This window comes from Bos indicus x Bos taurus, chromosome 19 (genome assembly GCF_003369695.1).
Source record: "Bos indicus x Bos taurus breed Angus x Brahman F1 hybrid chromosome 19, Bos_hybrid_MaternalHap_v2.0, whole genome shotgun sequence".
Classification (NCBI taxonomy): domain Eukaryota; kingdom Metazoa; phylum Chordata; class Mammalia; order Artiodactyla; family Bovidae; genus Bos; species Bos indicus x Bos taurus.
Genome location: NC_040094.1, coordinates 34,973,112 through 34,993,222, shown reverse-complemented (window position 1 = coordinate 34,993,222; position 20,111 = coordinate 34,973,112). Strand labels below are relative to the sequence as shown.

General features: G+C 55.4%; 1 protein-coding gene across 3 annotated transcripts; it reads right to left on the bottom strand.

Moving 5' to 3' along the window:
• Positions 1-123: 123 nt before the first annotated feature.
• On the bottom strand, positions 124-17,898 carry SLC47A2 (solute carrier family 47 member 2). 3 transcript variants are annotated; one of them, XM_027518968.1, is made up of 17 exons: positions 17,713-17,897; positions 16,884-16,985; positions 16,610-16,678; positions 15,794-15,942; positions 15,121-15,163; positions 12,020-12,064; positions 11,748-11,845; positions 11,351-11,448; positions 10,103-10,216; positions 9,414-9,481; positions 8,442-8,550; positions 7,703-7,778; positions 7,389-7,458; positions 2,697-2,829; positions 2,531-2,625; positions 1,580-1,673; positions 124-805 (listed from the first exon to the last, which is right to left on the bottom strand). In XM_027518968.1, the coding sequence occupies exons 1-17, from the start codon at positions 17,833-17,835 to the stop codon at positions 585-587; spliced, it is 1,707 nt and encodes a 568-aa protein (XP_027374769.1). In that variant the 5' UTR covers positions 17,836-17,897; the 3' UTR covers positions 124-584. The 3 variants fall into 3 exon arrangements, with proteins under 3 accessions (XP_027374769.1, XP_027374768.1, XP_027374770.1); XM_027518967.1 differs by having other exon boundaries at positions 11,748-12,064; positions 17,713-17,898; XM_027518969.1 differs by lacking the exon at positions 10,103-10,216 and having other exon boundaries at positions 17,713-17,898.
• Between the last annotated feature and the right edge of the window lie 2,213 nt (positions 17,899-20,111).

The following is a 20,111-nucleotide window of genomic DNA, read 5'->3' as shown; positions in this document are numbered from 1 at the left end:
AGCTTCCTCTACCTGCAGGAGGCTCCAGAGCAGGAAGCAGACGGGTCTCAGCAAGGTGGACCGTGTGCGCGGGGCCCACTGACCACCCCTTCCAGAGTTTCACAAAGGCTTTGTGAACAGACCTAGGTGGCAGACTCTGCCTACTTTTTAATGTGACAGTGGCATTTTCTATTTGGTCTTGATTTGAAATCTCCAACCTGAAGCCATTTATTGAATAACGGGACCAACCCCAGGAATCTCATCTTCTGGTCGGCTGAGCACTTATCAAGAGCAGTCCAGCTGAGAGGAGGCAATTTAACCTCCACTCAGACCCGCCGTGTGACATGCAGCACCAGCTGAAAATATGTTTATTTTCTGGCCACACTGCGCAGCAAGTGGGATCCCAACTCCCCAACTGGTGGGGGTTGGTGGGGGTGGGGTTGCAGGGGGAGGAGGGGGAAACCCACTCGGTGGACAGGATCTCAACCACTGGATCACCAGGGAAGTCCTGTGAATGTTCTTGAGGAGCGGTCAGGGGCGTCCCCCTGCACTGAATTTGGGGTAGGCAGCTGCTCTCAGCTTCCTTTTCATCTCAAGCTGTCTTGCTAGGGCCTGGCGGTGAGGACCCTCAGGATGAGCCCCACTATCAACGAGCCCACTGCCACCCCCAGAGCAGCCCCCCGGCGGAGAGCCAGCTGCTTGGCTGACAGCCGGCCGGCAGGGGTGGGTAGGACGTGGACTGCTTCTGGAGTCCTGTGGAGGTCCGGCTGGCCCCCGGGCCTCAAGTAGGTCGTCAGGATCACGCCAGGGGAGCTGCCTGTGGCCACTGCAAGGCAAACAGAAGCCGGCTCAGCCCTGGGTGGGGGGCTGTGGAGCCACAGGATTGACCCCCTGCCTCACAGCTGGAAACACGTGGGACAGCATCCTGTAGACCTGATGTGCAGACAAGGCTGAGATCAGATGGGGTCAGACGACGTGGAGGTGCGTATCCTTCACCAGAGACCTCAGCATGTGACATGCTCTGTCACGCTGCCTCCCCCACTCTCTGGCAACACTGAAGTCCCCAAAGCCTGTGCCTGCTCCCCATGCCCACCCCAATCAAGGCACAGCCCAGGATGAACAAGGTGAGGCTGTAGAGATAACCAGGCTATGGTCTGTGGACACACAGCCCTGGGCTCAGGCCAGAGGCGGGGCAGCAGAGCTCCAGTCTGACAGGGTGTGGAGGGGTGGGCGGGAAGGGCCCCCCACACTGGTTATCAAGCCAGGCTGACCTGCCCAACCCTTGGCTGCAGGCCTCCTGCCCACATTGGAGCTGGGTGGTGACAATGCGCCCTGAGATCAGATGGTGCTCAGACCTCGTCCCCTAATTTAGCAGCTAGCTGCAGGACAACAGGGAGGAGATCCAAGCACCCAACCCACACCCTTGTCTGATGACAGGACCAAGGGTCATAGCCTCCCAGGCCAGGACAGACAGGGCCTGCTTCCCGGGACATCAGTGTCCCCTCCTGGTGTCAGAACAGATGTCACTGTCACATTGAGGAAGAGAAGCAGCCTGGGTGCTTGTGGTTCCTGGCCACCCAAGCACACAGGGCAGTGTTACCTGAAGACACAACCGCTTTCTCAGGCCCGGGCCTGGGTCCGAGGGCCATGCTGTCAGTGCTCCCCAATGGCGGCAGTCCTGCATGTTTCTGTGCCTGAAGGAGAGAGAGTCGCCAGGTCAGCCTGCCAGCTGCCCATCCACCCGGCCTCAGCTGAGCCCTGCAGGCTGAGCAGGATACACACGGTCACACACAGCCACACCTCGGGGCCTCCAGACCACTGCAATAAGGCGAATAATGCAGGCAGAGGGCTTTTCTGGGTTCCTGGTGCACATAAAAGTAATGTTTGCACAACACTGAAGTCTGCTAAGTGTGCAAGACACCTTGTCCATACCGCAGTTTAAATGATACTTCCTGGCTGGAAAATACCATCACCTGAGCCTTAAGCAGGTCATATTTTTGCGATGGTGACATCAGAATTCAGTGATCACCCCTCACCATAAATGAGAAGATTTGAAATATGATGAGAATTATGAGCAAAGTGTGACCCAGAGACACAAAGCAAACAAATGCTGTTGTGAAGGTGGTGCCTGCCGACTGACTGCCTTGCTCAACGTAGGGTAGCACCAGATCTTCAGCCTGCAGAAACCACAATGCCCAAAGTGCGGTGAGGCCAGACCTGCCATGGCCATGGTCTGGGAAACTAAGTGGCGCTCTTTTAGATATGAGTTGATCCATTGTCTCAGATGCCAGGAGGACTGGATCCTCATACAAAGGCGAACCCACACCCTCTGGGTTTCAGGGTCTGAGCCATAGAAGCAAACGCCAGGCTGCCTGTTTCAGAAGTGCTCCCAAGAGGACAGCAGACAGGGTGCTGTAGGTACCTTTTCCAAGGTCACAGCTCACCCTCGGGGTCATCGGGAGCCCTCTGCTTGAGTTTGAACGGGGTGGGGGTGGGGGGCGCTGAGGATGGTGTCTGGCATGGTTTCTCTGGTAACGGGAAGGGCACTCACCTCCTCTGCAGCCCGCTTCCAGTCCATCCGGGCCGTGTAAGTGACGAAGGCAGCGGTGGCCAGCATGACACAGACCAGCATGCCCAGCCAGAGGCCTGCAGGATACGGGGGCGAGTGAGGACATCGACGATCACTAGGCCTTCCCCCCTCCCCCCACACCACGTACCCATGATCCCCATCCCGACCAGGAAGGTCAGCACGACACCCAGCGGGAGGCCGATGGCGTAGTACATGACGGCATTCACCACGGCCCCGAAGGCCTGCCTGCCGGTCCCACGCAGGACCCCAGCGTAGAGACACTGAAGAAGGCAGAAGGGCTGGGGGTTGGTGATGCTGAGGCGACGGTGGGTCTTAGCAGTGGGGCTTCCTCAGGAATCTACAGGCCTCAGCCTTGTTTAAGTCCACAACATGGGCTAGGAGGGGCCCTCGTCCCCCTTCCTTCATGGAGGGACCTGCCCAGGGTCACACAAGGCTGCTGCGTTTCAGATACAGTGGGAGGGGTGGACTGGGAGTTTGGGGTGAGCGGATGCAGACTATTACATACATGATGGATAAACAAGGTCCGAATATAGAGCACAGGGAACTGCGTTCAATATGCTATGATAAACCACTATGGAAAGAATATTTTTTAAAATGTACACCAACTCAACGGACATGAACTTGGGCAAACTCCGGGAGATAGTGAGGGGCAGGGAGGCCTGGCTGCTCTCCATGTGGTAGAAAAGAGTCAGACACGAATTAGCAACTGAACAACAATACATATATGTATAACTGAATCACTTTGCTATACAGTAGAAATTAACACATTATAAATCAACTATTCTACAATGAAAAAAAGAACATTAGTACTTTGGCCACCTCATGTGAAGAGTTGACTCATTGGAAAAGACTCTGATGCTGGAAGGGATTGGGGGCAGGAGGAGAAGGGGACAACAGAGGATGAGATGGCTGGATGGCATCACTGACTTGATGCACATGAGTTTGAGTGAACTCCGGGAGTTGGTGATGGACAGGGAGGCCTGGCATGCTGCAATTCATGGGGTTGCAAAGAGTCAGACATGACTGAGCGACTGCACTGAATAAAAAGATAATTACTATGGGTTGGCTTGTGCCCCCCCCACCCCCGCCAAAGATGCTGAAGTCCCGACCCCAGGACCTCCAAATATGACCTTAATTGGAAATGGCATCTCTGCAGAAGACCAAGTTGAGATGAGGTCATCAGGGTGGACCCTACCCCGAGAAGACGGGTGTCCTTGTGAAAAGGAGAAACTGGAACACAGACGTGCAGAGGGGGAAGACAGTGTAAATAGACATGGGGAAACAATGCCTCCTACATGCTTAGGGGCTCCTGAGGGTTCCAGAAGCTCAGCAGAGCCTGGAGTAGATCCTCCCCTGGTGCCTTGGATCTAGGACCTCTGGTCTCCAGAACTTCGAGACAATCCATTTCTAGTATGTTAGGTCACTTGGCTTTGCGTGCTTTGTCAGGGCAGCCCTGGCAGGCTCAGACAACAAGAACCCGATGTCTACAGTGGACAAAGACACAAGCGGACACTTCACCCGAGGAGACATGCAGATGGAAGGGGCTCGGCGTTAGTCATTCAGGAAACGCACATCAGGGACTCCCGGGTGGTCCAGTGGTTAGGGCTCTGTGCCCGCACTGCAGGGAGCCTCGGTTTGATCCCCGGTTGGGGAACTAAGATCCCACGTGCCGTGTGGCATGGCCAAATAAATAAATAAATAAATGTACATTAAAACTACATTGAGATACCTGTATAGACTCATGAGGATGGCTCTAATAAAAATGAGCAATAATATAAAAAAGTTAGTTTCTGCTGTAAAGTGATCAGTTCTACATACATATATAGTCTTTTTCATATTCTTTTCTATTATGGTTTATTACAGGATACTGAATATAGTTCCCTGTGCTATACAGCAGGACCTTGTTGTTCACCTGTTTCAGATAGCAGTGTGAATCCTGTATGATTCCACAATGTTGGGTACATGTCCTTAAACATTTGTCAAAACCCATAGAACGCATACCAACCATGAACTGTGGACTTAATGTATCAATATTCTTCATCAAGTAAACAAATGTCCTGTACTTACACATGATGTAAATAAAAGGGGGAACCAGGGGAGGGGCTTATGGGAACTCTGTATTTGCTCAATTTTTTTGTAAACCTAAAACTGCTCTTAATCTACTTTTTCCAATTTCAAGACAAACAATAATACCAAGAATTAGCAACACAGGGGAGGAACTGGAATCCTGGTACATTGCTGGTGGGAATGTAAAACGATACAGTTGTTTTGGAAAACAGCTTAATGGTTTCTTACAAACTTAAAGGTAAACTTACGCTTCAACCTAACATTTCAACTCCTTAAGACTCTACTAAGGGGCAGGAAAACATACGTCCACACAATGACTCATACTTGAATGTTCCCAGCAGCCTTAGTCACAGCAGGCCACACTCAAAACAACCCAAATGTCCATCACCTGATGAATGGGTAAACAAACATGTTACAGCCACAGAGTGGACTATTATTCAGTCACAACAAGGAATGAAGTCCTGAAAAACGCTACGCCATGGACGAACCTCAGAAACATTTCAAGAAGTGAACGAAACCAGGCACGAAAGACCACATACTCTGTAATTGCATGTCTATAAAATAATCAGAAAAGGCAAGTACGCACAGACAGAAAGTGGGTCAGTGCATTGCCAGGGGCTGCCCGTGGGAGCCGGCAGTGACTTCAAAGCAGGCCCCAGGAATTCTGTGGGGGTGACGAAAACAGTCCACACTGGATTACAGCGCTGGTTCCACAAGTAGACACTTACTTAAAGGTTTGACTTATGCATGTAAAACGCATGAATTTTTGGTATGTAAATTATAACTCAAGAAAGGCATAAAAAATATAAAATAAAAACTAGGTCCATGGAAAACTTAAATTAAGAATAATATAGGGCTTCTCTGGTGGCTCAGTGGTAAAGAATCCACTTGTCAATGGAGTCACGGGTTTGATCCTGTCTGGGATGGTCCCACATGCTTTAGAGCAACTAAACCCGTGCACCACACTATTGGGTCCTAGTGCCCTAGAACCGCAATGACTGAGCCCCTGCACCGAAGAGCTCCACAGCAAGAGAAGCCTGAGCACCGCCACTAGAGAGTAGCCCCCATTCCTACAACTAGAGAAAAACCTGAGCAAGTAACGAAGACCCAGCACAGCCAAAAATAAATAAAATTATTAAAAAAAAAAAAAAAAAAAAGAACAACACAGATCTAAGGAGTTCTCTCAGAGAAGGCAATGGCACCCCACTCCAGTACTCTTGCCTGGAAAATCCCATGGACGGAGGAGCCTGGTAGGCTGCAGTCCATGAGGTCGCTAAGAGTCGGACATGACTGAGCGACTTCACTTTCGCTTTTCACTTTCATGAACCGGAGAAGGAAATGGCAACCCACTCCAGTGTTCTTCCCTGGAGAATCCCAGGGACGGGGGAGCCTGGTGGGCTGCTGTCTATGGGGTTGCACAGAGTCGGACATGACTGAAGCGACTTAGCAGCAGCAGCGGCGGCGGCAAGGAGTTCTCTGGCAATCCAGGGGTTTGCCAATGCAGTTCTCTGGCAATCCAGGGGTTTGCCAATGCAGTTCTCTGGCAATCCAGTGGAGCTTGTACTGCAGGCAGCACCAGCTCCATCTCTGGTCAGAGAATGAAGATCCCGCATCCCGCGTGGTGCAGCCAAAAAATAAAATTTTTTAATGAAAAAAAATATAGACAAATAGATAGATAGATATAACCGGGAGTAAAGATAGTAGATACAGCGATGCACACTGCAAGACCCCAGCAGTTGTGAGCTGTGAATCTGCTGCGGGTTCCCTGGTGGGCAGTGCTGCCTTAGGAGCATTTAGGAATGCAGAGCCCTCTGTGGCCTGACCCTGCAGGAGGAGTTTCTCAGCTGTGGCCTCACCTTGGAGCTAGAGAAGAAGTAATTATAGTGTCCCTGCAGAAGCCATAACAGAGCCCAGAAGAGGGTTTCTTTTAATGTTTTGCAATTAAAGCTGTGAATTTGATGACAAAACCCAGCCCAAAGCAAGCAGTCCTGATGAGGTCAGAAATGTGCTACAAGCCTGTGCCCAGCTAGATTCGAAGGCCAGCCCTGGAATGTATGGGGAACCGGCCAGAGTGACAGGGCTCTGGGGAAAACTCTCCATGAATATACTTTCTCCCAACGGTTCTTTCTTTGCTTCCTATGAGAGCTGATGACGACTCTATGTGGGTTCTTGCGTCCTGCCCCTTGCTGCTCTCTAAGCACACGCTCCAGGCAGAGACTTGGAGCTTCCTGCAAGATTGCCCAAGGCGTGAAGACGACGACCCAGGGCTTCAAATTCTGCTCAATAAATGAGACTTTGGTGTTCGCTGTCTCTATGCCAGGCTGTTAAAACATTCACAGAATTCAGACTTGCACTCAATGGGACCTGCTCTTCAGTGATCCAAGCGGAAAGTTGGACCCCTCCGTACTCTGGGTGCCTCTATTCTGGAAACCAGTGTGGCCGCTCCTGGCCGGGTGGGGCCTGGGTCAGAGCTGTGCCCTGCTCCCCATCCCCCACCCGATCCTGGGGAACAAGGAAGAAGAGGGTTTATGATTCTGCACTGAAGAGTGGTCAGTATTTTGCTAATCTATGTGCATCTCAGTAAATCGGAACTGCAGGAGAGAAAGAGGGGGAGGCGTTATTTTGAATAATAATAGATCCAACAAGAGCTGCCACTTTGTAGTCAGCCCTAATCAGGCAGCTCAAGCTCACAGCCCTGAGCTGCTGGGGTCGGGGCAGGGGTTGGGAACATGGGGGTCGGAGCGGAACTCACACAGAGGGCATCAAACAGCTGGAAGAAGATGTACAGCGGCAGGACCTTGTTGACCAGGGCAACGACTTCCCTGCAGGGACAGGGGACTGTGAGACACAACCTTGGCCTTGTCTATTCCGCCCTGCCCCCACCTTCTGCGAGCCTAGGTGGTGGCTCCAGGCCAGGCTAGGCCGCTCCTGTCCCTGAGTCTCCCTGTGAGTGGGGTACACATCCGAACCCCCCAAGGAGCCCCGGCAGCTCTGCCCTGCCCTTCGGTCGGCGCCTGGTCTGTGCACGGGCAGCAGCTGAGGCCCCCAATGCAAGGCGAGACCTACTCATCATTGGTGAAGATGTGGCCCAGCTTGTTTCTCAGGAGGCTCAACAGGATGCCCACAACCAGCGAGGTTCCGACTGCAAGAGATGAAGGCGGTGAGGCCGACCCAGCCAAGGGAGGAGCCTGGCTCCCCTCAGCCTGAGCCAGCCCAGCCACATGTCCACTTGGATGAAGACCCTCATCTGTGGTCCCGTGATGACAACATGCAAAATGCCCTTCCTCCCGTGGTTCTCAAAATGGGGTCCCTGGACAAGCAGCTGCCTAGGGAAGCAGATTCTCAGACCCCCATCTCCGACCGACTGAGTCAGAAACTGCTGGGGGCGGGGGGAGGTTCGGGTTTTGACACCCTGCTCCCCTACCCCACCCCCAACCTAGGTCTAAAGCCTGAGAACCACCGCTCTCCATGAAGAGCTGATCTGAGCCTGGCAGCTGCAGAAAGCAGAGACAGGATGGATGCAGAGGGGTCCTTCTGAGGGTCGCTACGAGCAAGCCCCAAGCTCCTGGGCACTCAAGGAGGCCGAGCTCACAGTAAGACCTAGAGGGCTGGGAGCCTGGTGAGGAAGGGCTTTCCCAGCGTCGCACTATGTGATGGAAACTGCCGGCCCAGACCCCCAGTGGTGGGGAAGCGGCTGGAAGGGGCACAGCAGGCTTGCTGCTCTGGGCCACGTAACAGGTACACAGGCTTGAAAGGTAGCTGTGGCTCTCAGAGTCTCCCCTGGCCTAGGCCTGATCCCACCCACCTGTGCAGAGGGTGCCTGAGATGGCTGATCGCTTGGCTTGCACGGTGTCTGCGGCTCCCAGGGCTGTCCCCACTCGGACACAGACCGCGATGCTGAGCCCCATGGGGATCTGGGCTCAGAGACAAGAAGGTACGGTCAGCCCCCCTCCTACCCCAGGCCAAGAGGGAGGGAAGCAGGGTGTTCCTGGCTGCTGGTAACCAGCCATGAGATTGGCAGCTGGCAGGTGGGGTGGGGGTACCCCAAGCAAGCCAGCCAAAGCCCCACCCTGGCTGAGCCATCAGACACCACAGGCAGCCAAAATCAACACACAGCCAAAACCTCATGAGTAAACACGATATAAAGAGGCGAGTGTAGTCATAAGTCTGTCAGAAAAGGTCCCTGCGAGAAAAACATCGACACCACTTGCAACATAAGAATCACCTTATAAATCAGTTTTGTACAGGTAGGTTTTTGCGACTCCCTTGATTAAAGCTGTGGTCACAGAGTATGCACCCCAGGAGGCTGGCAGAGGCTGCACAAGCGACACGGGATACCCCACGTGTCCTTGAAGAGGAAGGAACTGTGGAGAGTCCTTTCCCCGGCAGAGGCACGGAAGGGCCCCCAGAGGGCTCTGTTCCCCAGAGCCCACCACTAGGGGTGTGCAAGAACATGGACCCACTGCCAAAGGGAATGTCCTGTTTTTCAAAAAAGTGCAAAAATCCAGATAGTGACGTGAAATCTCCCAATTTTAAACGATTCCAATCAATTCAAAACAATTCCAACATGGAGAGTTCTGTATCACCCTTGGCAGAATGGCTGTGGGCCACGTGTGCCTGTTAGGGCCTGGGTCTGGGGGACACAGGAGGTCTGGAGGGTCCCTCAGGAGACAGAAATGGCCTCTGGGGGGACAGCTGCCCCTCCCCCTCTGACACCCCCAGGCTGTCAGGGGGTTGGGCTGGGGGCAGAACAAAAGGTGCCCCCCATGAGCCTCACCATGTAGATGACGGTGGCCACCTCGTAGATGACCGCTTGGGCAGAGAGGTCGAGCACGCTGAGCAGGCCTGCAGAGGCGCGGCGGGAACACAGTGAGTGCCCAGCCAGCTGACCAACAGCCCTGGGCTGACAGAGTGCCCCTTGCTCTTGGGGCCAAGGGGCCAGTGGCTTCCAAGGTCAGATACAGCAAAAACCACATTTCTACTTGGCATTCAGCCTTCCAGGAGACCCCTGCCTGGGTGTGCCAGGGTCAGGGTCCCTCTCCTGTGTACATGGTGTGATGAGGGAGGGAAGAAAACTGGACCAAGGTCAAGAAGCCTGAGTTCAGCTCTTGGCCCTGTTGCGGTGACTCTGGACAGCCTCTTTTACTCTTAGGACTCAATTTTCTCATCTATAAATGGGGTCCGGGGTAGTCTGGAAGGTCTCTTGGGGCCATTTCAGCCCTGGTGGTTTGGACTCTGATCCGAGTTGGTTGATGAGCACAAGATGTGCCGGTTGCACCAGTTCCATCTCACTCCATCTCTGACTGAAAACCATGCCCGGGTGTCCACTCCATGCCAGACCTAGACTGGGCAGTGCTGGGCCTAGGCCTGCCTGCTGGACGCTCACAGTCTGGCAGGGAGCCAGGCCGGGCAGGTGAACCACCTATCCGGGGGAGGGGGCTCCCCACATCCCGCCGTCCCACATACCCACGAGGAAGCTCCCGATCTCGTAGGCCCACCATTCGATGCACAGCATCAGCATGCTGGGGATAGCCAAGCGGAAGAAGGGGCCCCAGTCCTGCAGGCACTCCCAGGACCAGCCTAGGAGCAGAAGCCAGCTGGCTGAGCCCTCGTCCGCCTTGCAGCCCAGCCAGCCCACCCACCACCGGGGCCCACAGCTTTTGGCTCCACACAGCAAGCCCTCTTGCCTGGAAAATCCCATGGACGGAGGAGCCTGGTAGGCTGCAGTCCATGGGGTCGCTAAGAGTCGGACATGACTGAGCGACTTCACTTTCACTTTTCACTTTCACGCATTGGAGGAGGAAATGGCAACCCACTCCAGTGTTCTTGCCTAGAGAATCCCAGGGATGGAGGAGCCTGGTGGGCTGCTGTCTATGGGGTCGCACAGAGTAGGACACAACTGAAGCGACTTAGCAGCAGCAGCAGCAAGCCCAGGCACTTGGCACCAGGCAGGGTGGGGACGGGAGGAGGGTACCGGCTAACACCTTGGGCAGCACCCCTGGGTGGGAGCCTGGGCTGGCAGACAGCCTGGCCCTTCCTAGGCCCTGCCTCCTAGGATGAAATTTTAGCTCTTATCTCTGCCCCATCTCCCTGAAGGGCTGCTGGGAGGGTGGCACGACACCAAGGTGCCGGGAGGTTTCACAAGGCAGACAGGGTTGTACAGCCATGGGGGCCAGAGAGGGACCCACAGTCCACACAGCCAGCTTTCAGGGGCTAAAAGCTCAGCACCTAGGCCTAGGAGCAGGCTCAAGCCCACTTCTGTGATTTGTGGTGAATGACAAACTCTCTTGGCACCAGCTTCCTCCATGTAAATAAAAATGGAGTTAATGAGGAGTCGTGAAGCTTATCCGAGCAATGTGGGTGCACCCTGCTGCTGGCACCCAGCATTCTGTCCAAGTTGTCATTCAATCTCCAATAGGAGCCAGGAAGCTCCTGGCCCATCCCCAGCAGGGCTGTGCCCCGTGACACACTGGACTGGGAAACCGGGCCTCTAGGGGTGGGGTGCAGAGGCCAAGAGGCAGGTACAGAGATGGAGAGAGGGTGCAGAAATAGGGGGTGGGGAGGGGGTGGGCCCTGAGGGATGTGGGGGCAGGCCTGGGGCAGGGCTCCTCCAAAGGCTCCAGCTGGCACCCTGCCCATGAAATGAAGGCCCTGGGCTGGTGCTGGCGGCACCTCCTCAGCAACCCCCTCCCTGGGTGGGGGCCCCCTCCACACCTGCCCATGTCTCCAGATGCAGCTTCTTCAGCACGATGTAGAACAGGAGGAAGACAGCCTGCGAGAACTGGGAGACTGTGTTGGCGAATGCGGAGCCCCTGACAGAGGAGGGAAGGCTGGGCTGGAGCAAAGGCCAACTCCAGCCCTGGGGGCAAGGCGGGGACAGGCCTGCTTCATCCCCAGTTCCCCACGACCCCTCTGTGGCTGAACAGTGTGGACAGCCTCCACAATCCTTGTTATGACGGGACTGGTTGCCCCCTCAGGGGTAGCCAGGGCTCCGGACCAGGCCACCACAGCCCCTGCCCACCTGATCCCCCAACCAGCCCCTGAACGCCTTACCCACCTGAACCCCCCAACACTTGACCCCTGCAACCAGGCCCTGCAGCCCCCTGCTCACCTGACCCCCTGGCCCAGCACAGAAACCAGGATATAGTTGGCCAGGCCGTTGACACAGTTGCCCACGATGCCGCTGAAGACTTGGGGCCAAACGATGCCCTGAAATAGGGGATAACTGGTCTCACTGAGTGGGGGGACACCGGGGGGGCACAGGCTGGGGGCATGCAGCTCCCCACAGACCCGTGTGGAGGTCAGAACAGGGACCCCAGGCACTCCTCCCCTGCTGGGCAGCGCGGGACAGGGTAGGGGGCAGCTCCAGCTAGGGCCCTGTACCTGATTCTGTAAGTACTTGGCCTGCAGGCTGTAGAGAAAGTTTGCCTGTGTAAATAAACACACACAGACACAAGTAAGCAACACCTCCACATGGAGAAGGACAGACACTGCTGAGATGAGCGTGGGGCCACTGCTTCACCAGAGCACGACCGACCCACAGATATGCGCCGTGCTGGCCTGTGCCCCCGCCCTGCCTGAGGGGTGGTGCCGGGATGGGGCCAGCGGGCCGGGAGGGTGGACCTGAGAGGGGCTCCAGTGCTCCGGCAAGAACAAGAGGGACTGGGCCCCTGGCCGCCAACTGGGCCTGTTCACAGAAGGGCCACCAGAACCCACAGGTCGGGGCTACCCTAGGACCTGTCTCTGGCTGCCAGAGACAAGACTCTGGGTGGAGGGGCCTTGGGCAGAGGGAGTGGGGGTAGGGAGGGTGGAGGCCACCAGCAGCCTCTGCAGAGCAGGGTGAAGACCTCAGAGGAGTCCACGGAGGACAGAGGGGGCCTGCATGTGTGTGTGTGTCTTGGGGGCATTTCTCTGCGCTTCCTGCCCTGTCAAAGCCTGGCCCAGGCCTATGGCCCCTGCCCACCCTCCCTGCAGCCCTCCACCTCTCTTCAGGACTGCAGTCAGCAAGAGTGTGCCACTGGATTCAGGTACTGGCTCTGTGCCTCCTGTGAGCGGTGTGGCCTTAGGCCACTTACTTAACCTCTCTGTGCCTCGGTTTCCTCACCTAAAAAGGGGATAATACTGTGCGTGTGAATCCTTGCTATTTATACATACATTTATACACAATGCTGATATTGCAAAAGTGCTTACAAAACAGCATTTGGCACATTTAAGAGTCCCAAGAGTTGAGTTAGCATCATGACTAAGACACGTGATGCTTCTCACCCCACAGGGAGTTATGTTCTGCAGCATCTTTGTCTGGGAGGGAGGGGTTTTGTTGATTTGATAAAGTGGCTACCATAATGATAACTTGGAAGTTTCCCCTGACCCAGCCCCAGGGGCCCTGTTGGACAAGACACCTTCACTTGGTCTAAAGAGCCAAAGGTTTAGAGAAGAAAAACCAGACTTTTCAGGTGGTTTCCATGATACAGGAGAAATCTGGAGCCCCAAAGAAGTCATGGCACTAGGCTTCCAGATGGGAGGGTGTGGCTGGGGCTCTCTGACAGCCCTGGTGTCCCCTATGGGCTCACCCCAACCCTCTCCCTTCCCAGGCCCATCCTCAAGAGCTCTGTCACTGGTGCTGGGAGGATAGAGGAGGGCAGAGCAAGGAGGATGGGGGGTGGGCAGAGTGAGGGAAAGCAGAGGGAGGCAGTGAGGGAAGACAGCGGGGCAGAGAGGGAAGACAGAGTGGGGCAGTGTGAGGGGGGATAGAGGGGGGCAGAGACAGAAAGGTGGACTCCCCTGAGACAGCCTGCCACGTGGTGACACGTCCACTGAACCACAGCAAATCACACCGTGCAGCCATGAGTCCCGAGTGGACACGTGGACCACTGCTGCTGCTAAGTCACCTCAGTTGTGTCCGACTCTGTGCAACCCCATAGACGGCAGCCCACCAGGCTCCCCCGTCCCTGGGATTCTCCAGGCAAGAACACTGGAGTGGGTTGCCATTTCCTTCTCCAATGCATGAAAGTGAAAAGTGAAAGTGAAGTCGCTCAGTCGTGTCCAACTCTTAGCGACACCCATAGACTGCAGCCTACCAGGCTCCTCCATCCATGGGATTTTCCAGGCAAGAGTACTGGAGTGGGGTGCCATCGCTTTCTCCACATGGACCACTGGGTGGGGCTCAAATCTCAGAAACTTATCTGTGTGGATGGACTGCTTACTTAGTATTCAATAAATTAATAGAAAAAGAACATTCAATAACAACTCTTAGACAACATTTGTTAAAGATTACAGTCCTAAACACAAAAGTAGAAGCCATTAAAAAGTTCAAATAAAATAAAGGCAAATGCTTCTATAATCCTGCAATGGGGTGACTGTTCTTAAGCTCATCAAAGACAGACATCATAAAGGATGGGATTTATGGATCTGTTATGCACACATTAAAAATTCTTTAAGAAAAAAGTATCAAAAAATTAGAAGGCAACTGAAAAACGTTTGTGACACATATGTCAAAGGAGTGAGATATTATTTAACAAGAGTTAAAATAATTAGAAAGAGATTAATCCACTAAAATAAGCAAAGGATGTGGGCAATTCACAGAAGGAAAACAAATGATCAAAGATATGAAAAAAACATTCAAATTCATTTGCAATAATGTGCATGTTACAATAACCTATGTCTAATTGGAGAAAACATTTTCATAATACTCTGTGCTGATGAGAATATTGTTCTTGAGGGTAGAATTGATACAAACCAGTAAAGAAAGCCACTAACAGAGCAACTCCAATTCCAATAAGGCATCATTACAGACATTCACAAAGATTTTTCTACAAGAATGTTGATCACAACCTAATTTATAAGAGTGACCACTGCAAACAACCTAAGTACCCAACACATGGGGACTAGTTAATAAGTTATGGCAAAGGGGGCGGATACTGTGGGGCCTTTGAAATGGGTATTATGGACAGTGATTTGAGCATATCTAGAGAAGGCAATGGCACCCCACTCCAGTACTCTTGCCTGGAAAATCCCATGGACAGAGGAGCCTGGTAGGCTGCCATCTATGGGGTCGCACAGAGTCAGACACGACTGAAGCGACTTAGCAGCAGCAGCAGAGACTGACTAATGATATATTTGAAAGGGAAAAAGTGGGTTACAAAACAACATACACACACTGGCCCCACTTCACACTACAGGTGAGTCTCTATGTTTGGTAACACACACACTCATGAAGAGAAATAGCCCTGGAGAGAGAGATTAACCTGTCTTTTCTCTGGGATTATGGAAGATTTGAAATGTTTCTTCCCCAGGCTTTCCAGAATCTCTCCTGTAAATGGTTTTATAACCAGAAAAAGGTGTCGTGCTACTTTTTAAAAGTTCAATCTGCACCAACCACCGACTGCAATGTGACGTTTTCTCCGGCCCCTCTGGCCACCAGCATGAGGGCTGAGGGGCGCCTGGCCAGTAGGGGGTCAGGATCCAAGCTCCATAAGACAACTCACCGGCAGGCCTGGGATGTAGACCTGCACATACTCCTGGGCCAGCCTGCAGGAGAAAGAACCAAGCTCTGAGCCGAGCAGCCTATGCCCTGGTTGTGGGGAAAGGTTTGGCAGACTTTACCTCGAAAACAAGACCCCCAGAGACATCTGGAACCTCGGTGGGGGTGGGGTGCCAGGAGACGGGGCCCAAGAACCCAAGGACCCAAACACAGGGTCTCAGGGCTGGGGAACTTAAATTCGGGGAGATGTGAGGTTTGTAAGGGGGAAAACAAGGTTCCATCACGTTAAGAATTAACTACATGAAGTGCACATTAACAGGAAACAAGTGAGGTAAGGAAACATATCCTACATTAACAACACAGTGTGTAATTCCTCAGAAATGGGGTTCGGTCCTGTTCCCACTGTTTGTGATGTGGGGTGTGCACATGTCACTGCTTCCGAAGCCTCTGCGGGGCTTGGGCCCACGCTGGGACCAGACGAAAACAAATCCCATACAAATGCCTTTTCTCAATTAAAATGGGCTGCGGTCTGCCCCCTGCTGACCACAGCTGGAGCAGCATGCTGTGGGGGAGAGTCCCCAGACCAAGCCCCCATGGAACGGCTGGAGACCCAGAGAGGGCAGCACGGGCTGGAGTGGGCCTCCCAAGGTGACTTGGCCCTGCCCGCCCCGGCGCACCTGGACACAGCCGGGTCCTGCCTGCATAACAGCAGGATGAGCTGGGTGTTGAGGAAGAGCGCCCAGCAGGGCAGACAGCAGAGCAGCAGCACCAGCACGCCCCGCTGCAGGATGATGCCCACGTGCTTCTTGTTGGGGCTTCCGAAGCTCTGGAACACAGGGGTAACGCCCGCCCCGCGCCTGCCCTCCGCTGGCCGGCTGAGGGGGGTGGCGGGTGTGCTGGGCAGCCCTCCACCACTCCCCAATCCCACCCGGGGCTTCCTCTGAGGGGCTCAGCAGCTCAGAGTGACGGCAGCAGCTGTTTGCAGAACTCCAGCCCCTGTCCACCCACGGTGCCCAGTACTCCGACCACTCCTGATAGAGGAGGCACTGCCCACCCCCCACCATCCCTGAAGCACCAGCACATGTGAGTCTCCCTGGGGAGTGCACAGCAGCCAGGCCCACCATGAGCCCCAGGACCCCAGAGCTGAGCCCCTCCGGGTGGTGGGCCCTCTGAGGACAGCAGGCCCCCTCAGTGTGCGCTCAGCACACAGGGCCAGAGGATTCAAGGTCAAAGTCAGAGGACTGAAGGTCAGAGGGCTGTCTTTCACTCCAGTGCTCTCTCGCCCGGCCACCCTAGCAAGGGGAGGGTCTGGTCCCTAGATCATGTGGTCCCTGGGGGTGGGTGTACAAGGACAGCTGCCCCCCAAAGGCCTGCCTGACAGGTTCCCAGATGCAGGGGCCACTGGGGGGCCTCGGGTGGGTGCCCAACCCTACGCTTTCTGCAGCAGCCGTGGGACTGGCTCCGGCCCTGCTGGCTCCCGGGGGCCCACCTACCTGGGACATCAAGGTGTCACAGGCGGAGGACAAGCCAAACCCGATGGAAACTCCACAGACGTTGACAAACTGGAGCCACACACAGAAGAGAATGCAGGCTTTCAGGAGGAGACCAAGGGGGGACCCTGCACCCAGGGGGCTGCCCAGCAGCAGGAAACCCCTCCTGGCCAGGCCTGTGAGTGGGGTGTGCTCGGGTGAGGCCGGAGGCCCAGCTGTGCCCTCAGGCCGTGTCTTCTCCCAGAAGCCCAGGGGAGAAGGTCCTGGCTGTACTCACGGCCACTGAGAGGGTCACTGCTGCCAGCTCCACCGTGCCCAGGTGTCCGCAGAACACCGTGCTCACGACGTAGACCATGAAGTTCAGCATCTGGAAGAGGAACTGAAGGCCGGGGCCAAGGTCAAGGGCCCTGCTCACAGCCCAGCTCCCAGCAAGAGGCTCTCTAGGCCCTGACCCTCAAGAAGCCCCTCTGGGCCACAGGGCGAGTCACCCACAATGGAGGAGCGAGAGTGTGGCTGAGGCTGGGTGGCAGAAGGCCCGGGTCCTGCCCCCATCCCATGGGGCAACAGCATCAACCCCTGAGCTCTGGTTCCCCACTGGGGGCGCTGGAGTGGATACAGCTGGTGATGTTACTGTAACCATCTCGTCAGGCCACATGCAAACACAGAGGAGTGGAGTTAAAGACACCAAAACCCTAAGAAGCCTCTGTCCACATGGTGGGATTGGAAAGGAGTGTCTTCTTTTACTGGTATCCAAACTCTTACAAGGAGCACATATTTAGTAGTCTTTATGGTCAGAAAAAAAATGTACCTGGAGCCATTTTCCCTTTGAAAATAAATGGGCAAAGGCCCCTCTTCCAGTGCAAATGCCCGTGCAGGCACGCCTGGGCTCCCCTTGGCCTCTCGGGCCTTTCGGCCAGCCTCCCTGTGGGTTCCTGAAGGAGGACACCCCTGGTCCCTCTGATGGTGGGGGGAGGGGGCTGCCCGCCGCTGAGAGAGGTCAGACCCCGCCAGGTTCTGGGTGGTGGCCCCTGGTGCCACCTGGACACCGTCACTGTGGGTGATTCCTGGGGAAGGCCTGGAGCAGCCCCTGCCCCCCGCCTCCTTACCAGGGGTCCAGAAAGGACGAAGAGTGTCCGTGCCTCAGCTCCAAAGCCAACAGGGACTAGCCTGCGGAGGGCAGGGCAGCGGCTCCTTCGGCCTTGGGGGACCGTGTCCTGGGGGCTGTCCATTCCAAAGCCCAGGCCACCCAGCCACACTGCACGGCTGAGCACCTTCTTGGCCAGCCTCACCCAGCCGGCCAGGGTAACCGTACAGCCTGGCTAATGAGTAAGGGGTGTACAGCCTGGCTAATGAGTAAGGGGTGGAGGAGGGGCCACTGCCACCCATGGGACCAGCCCTGCCCCCTGTGCGCACCAGCCCTGTGGCCTGACCCACTAGCTCTGGACAGAGGTCTGGGGACCCGGAGTCACCAGGCTGACCCCCTTCCAGGGGGTTGGCAGCAAAGGCCCAGGAAGTGCAGGTGTGGGGCAGGGCTGAGGGGGCCAAAGACTCTCTGTCCAGGTGAAAAGAGAGACACACTCAGGTGGCAAAGCCAGGGTCCCGAGGGGGGTTGGGGGGCAGGGGTCCGGGGTCAGTTCTGACGAAGGGCTGTCCGCCCCACAGATGGAGGGTACTCAGTGGTCTAGCCCACAGGCTTCCGGGTTTCCTTGGTGCTCCCCAGGGTGCTAAGCAGGTCAGGGTCAGCCCACCGTCCAGGGAACGGGTCCTTGGCTGAGGATCTGCAAACACCCCCCAGAATTTGTATGATGAAAACTCACAACTGCCTCCACGTCCCCCTCCATGCTCTCTGCCCCCTGCTGCTCACAGGAGCAAGGAAGTGAGGTGAGGTGGTGGGGGGTGTAGGAATCCCTGCCCTTCCACCTGTGTGGGGACTGCTCCCCTCAGGGTGGGGGCCGCCCAGGTGCTTTCAAAACTCCACTTCCAGCCTTTTTCTACGAAGACCCCACTATTGTTGGGGTGACTGCAAATGCAGCCAGCACCACGTTCAGTGCCTGCAGGCTCGGGCCCAGGTTTGGTTTTCCAGGATTTCAGCCCATGTGAACTGGCACAGAGGCTTGGAGCAGAGTGGTCACCCAGTCCCACGCGGGATCCCCTGGCCAGGTGAAGATGCCCCTCTCCACAGCCCCCGCTATCAGGGGCGGCCGTGCAGCCTCTGCCCTGTGTCCTTGGTCTCAGACCCCGCCACAAAAGAGAGGAGCAGCAATTCAATTTTCAGGGACAGGGCCACAGACCCCAGGACTTTGGGACTCTCTCCCTTCTCAGGTGAGAACTTGCCCCACAATCCCCTGGCTCTGAGAGCATGCCCCACCACTTCCTCCCTGCTGGCAACGTTTGTCAATCATGGTTCTTTGGTGGAAACAGGAGAAACTAATTAACAGGAGGGGGAGAGAGAGTGTGGAGCGGGGGTGGGGGGTCAGCGTTGGCAGGTGATCTGGAAAGAAGCTGAGTGACTAGAATGAGAAAATCTGGGTTTTTAAGGGCAAGTCCACGAGATGATTAAGCTCTGAACACCTTCACCTTCAGAGCCAGATCTCTGGAAGACTGGGGCAGAGTCAACCTGGGATGGCAACAGGGAGGGGAGGGTGGGATAGGGGGTGCTGGGGACCATCCGAGGGGCAGGTTGGTTCCTCCAAAGGATGAGACGCTGAACAGATGACAATGGTGTCACCTGTGTACCCTAAACTCACGTGGGCTGCTGGGAGCATTGGGCTGGTGTTTTTATTGCACCTGTGTCTCTGTGTCCCCTGGAGAAGGAAGGGGCAACCCACTCCAGTATTCTTGCCTAGAGAACCCCGAGGACAGAGGAGCTGGGGGGTGCTACAGCCCATGGGGTCTCAAAGAGTCAGACACGACTGAGCAACTGAATAACTATCTGTATTCGCCCCGAGGCTCACCCAGGTGGGATTGTCTGCCATGGGTGCCTGCGGTCAGCAGGTGCTTCCCTGGGGCTCCATCTTCCGTCACGGGGCCTCTCTGGGCAGCCTGGCATCTCATGGCTCAGAGCTGGCCTGACAAGGGAACATTCCAGGATGGCAGTGGGAAGTTCCAAGGTCACCTGGGCCAAGCTCGAGAAAGGAAGCAGCATCCACCTCCTAATGGGAGGAGCTGGAGACCCTGCACCCTGGGGACCCATCTCCTCCATGGTCCCATCTCCATCCTCTCCCCTCCGGCCCAACACCCACGCCCCACTCTGAGCAAGGGCAGAGCAGGGAGGGGCTCAGACCTGCCCAGGACCCTCACAGAGAAAAAAGACCCAAAGCTCTCAGGTCCCAGGACTTGTGGGGGTGGTGAAGGGAAAGGGTGGAGAGTCACTGCAAGCCCCCAACACACCCTGGGATTGGGAAGGTGCCCAACCAAGGAGAGGATGCCTCCGCTGGAGTCAGTTTCGGTGCCCTGCAGCCTCATTGTGCCACGAGGTGCTGGAATGTGCCCAGAAAGGCTCAGT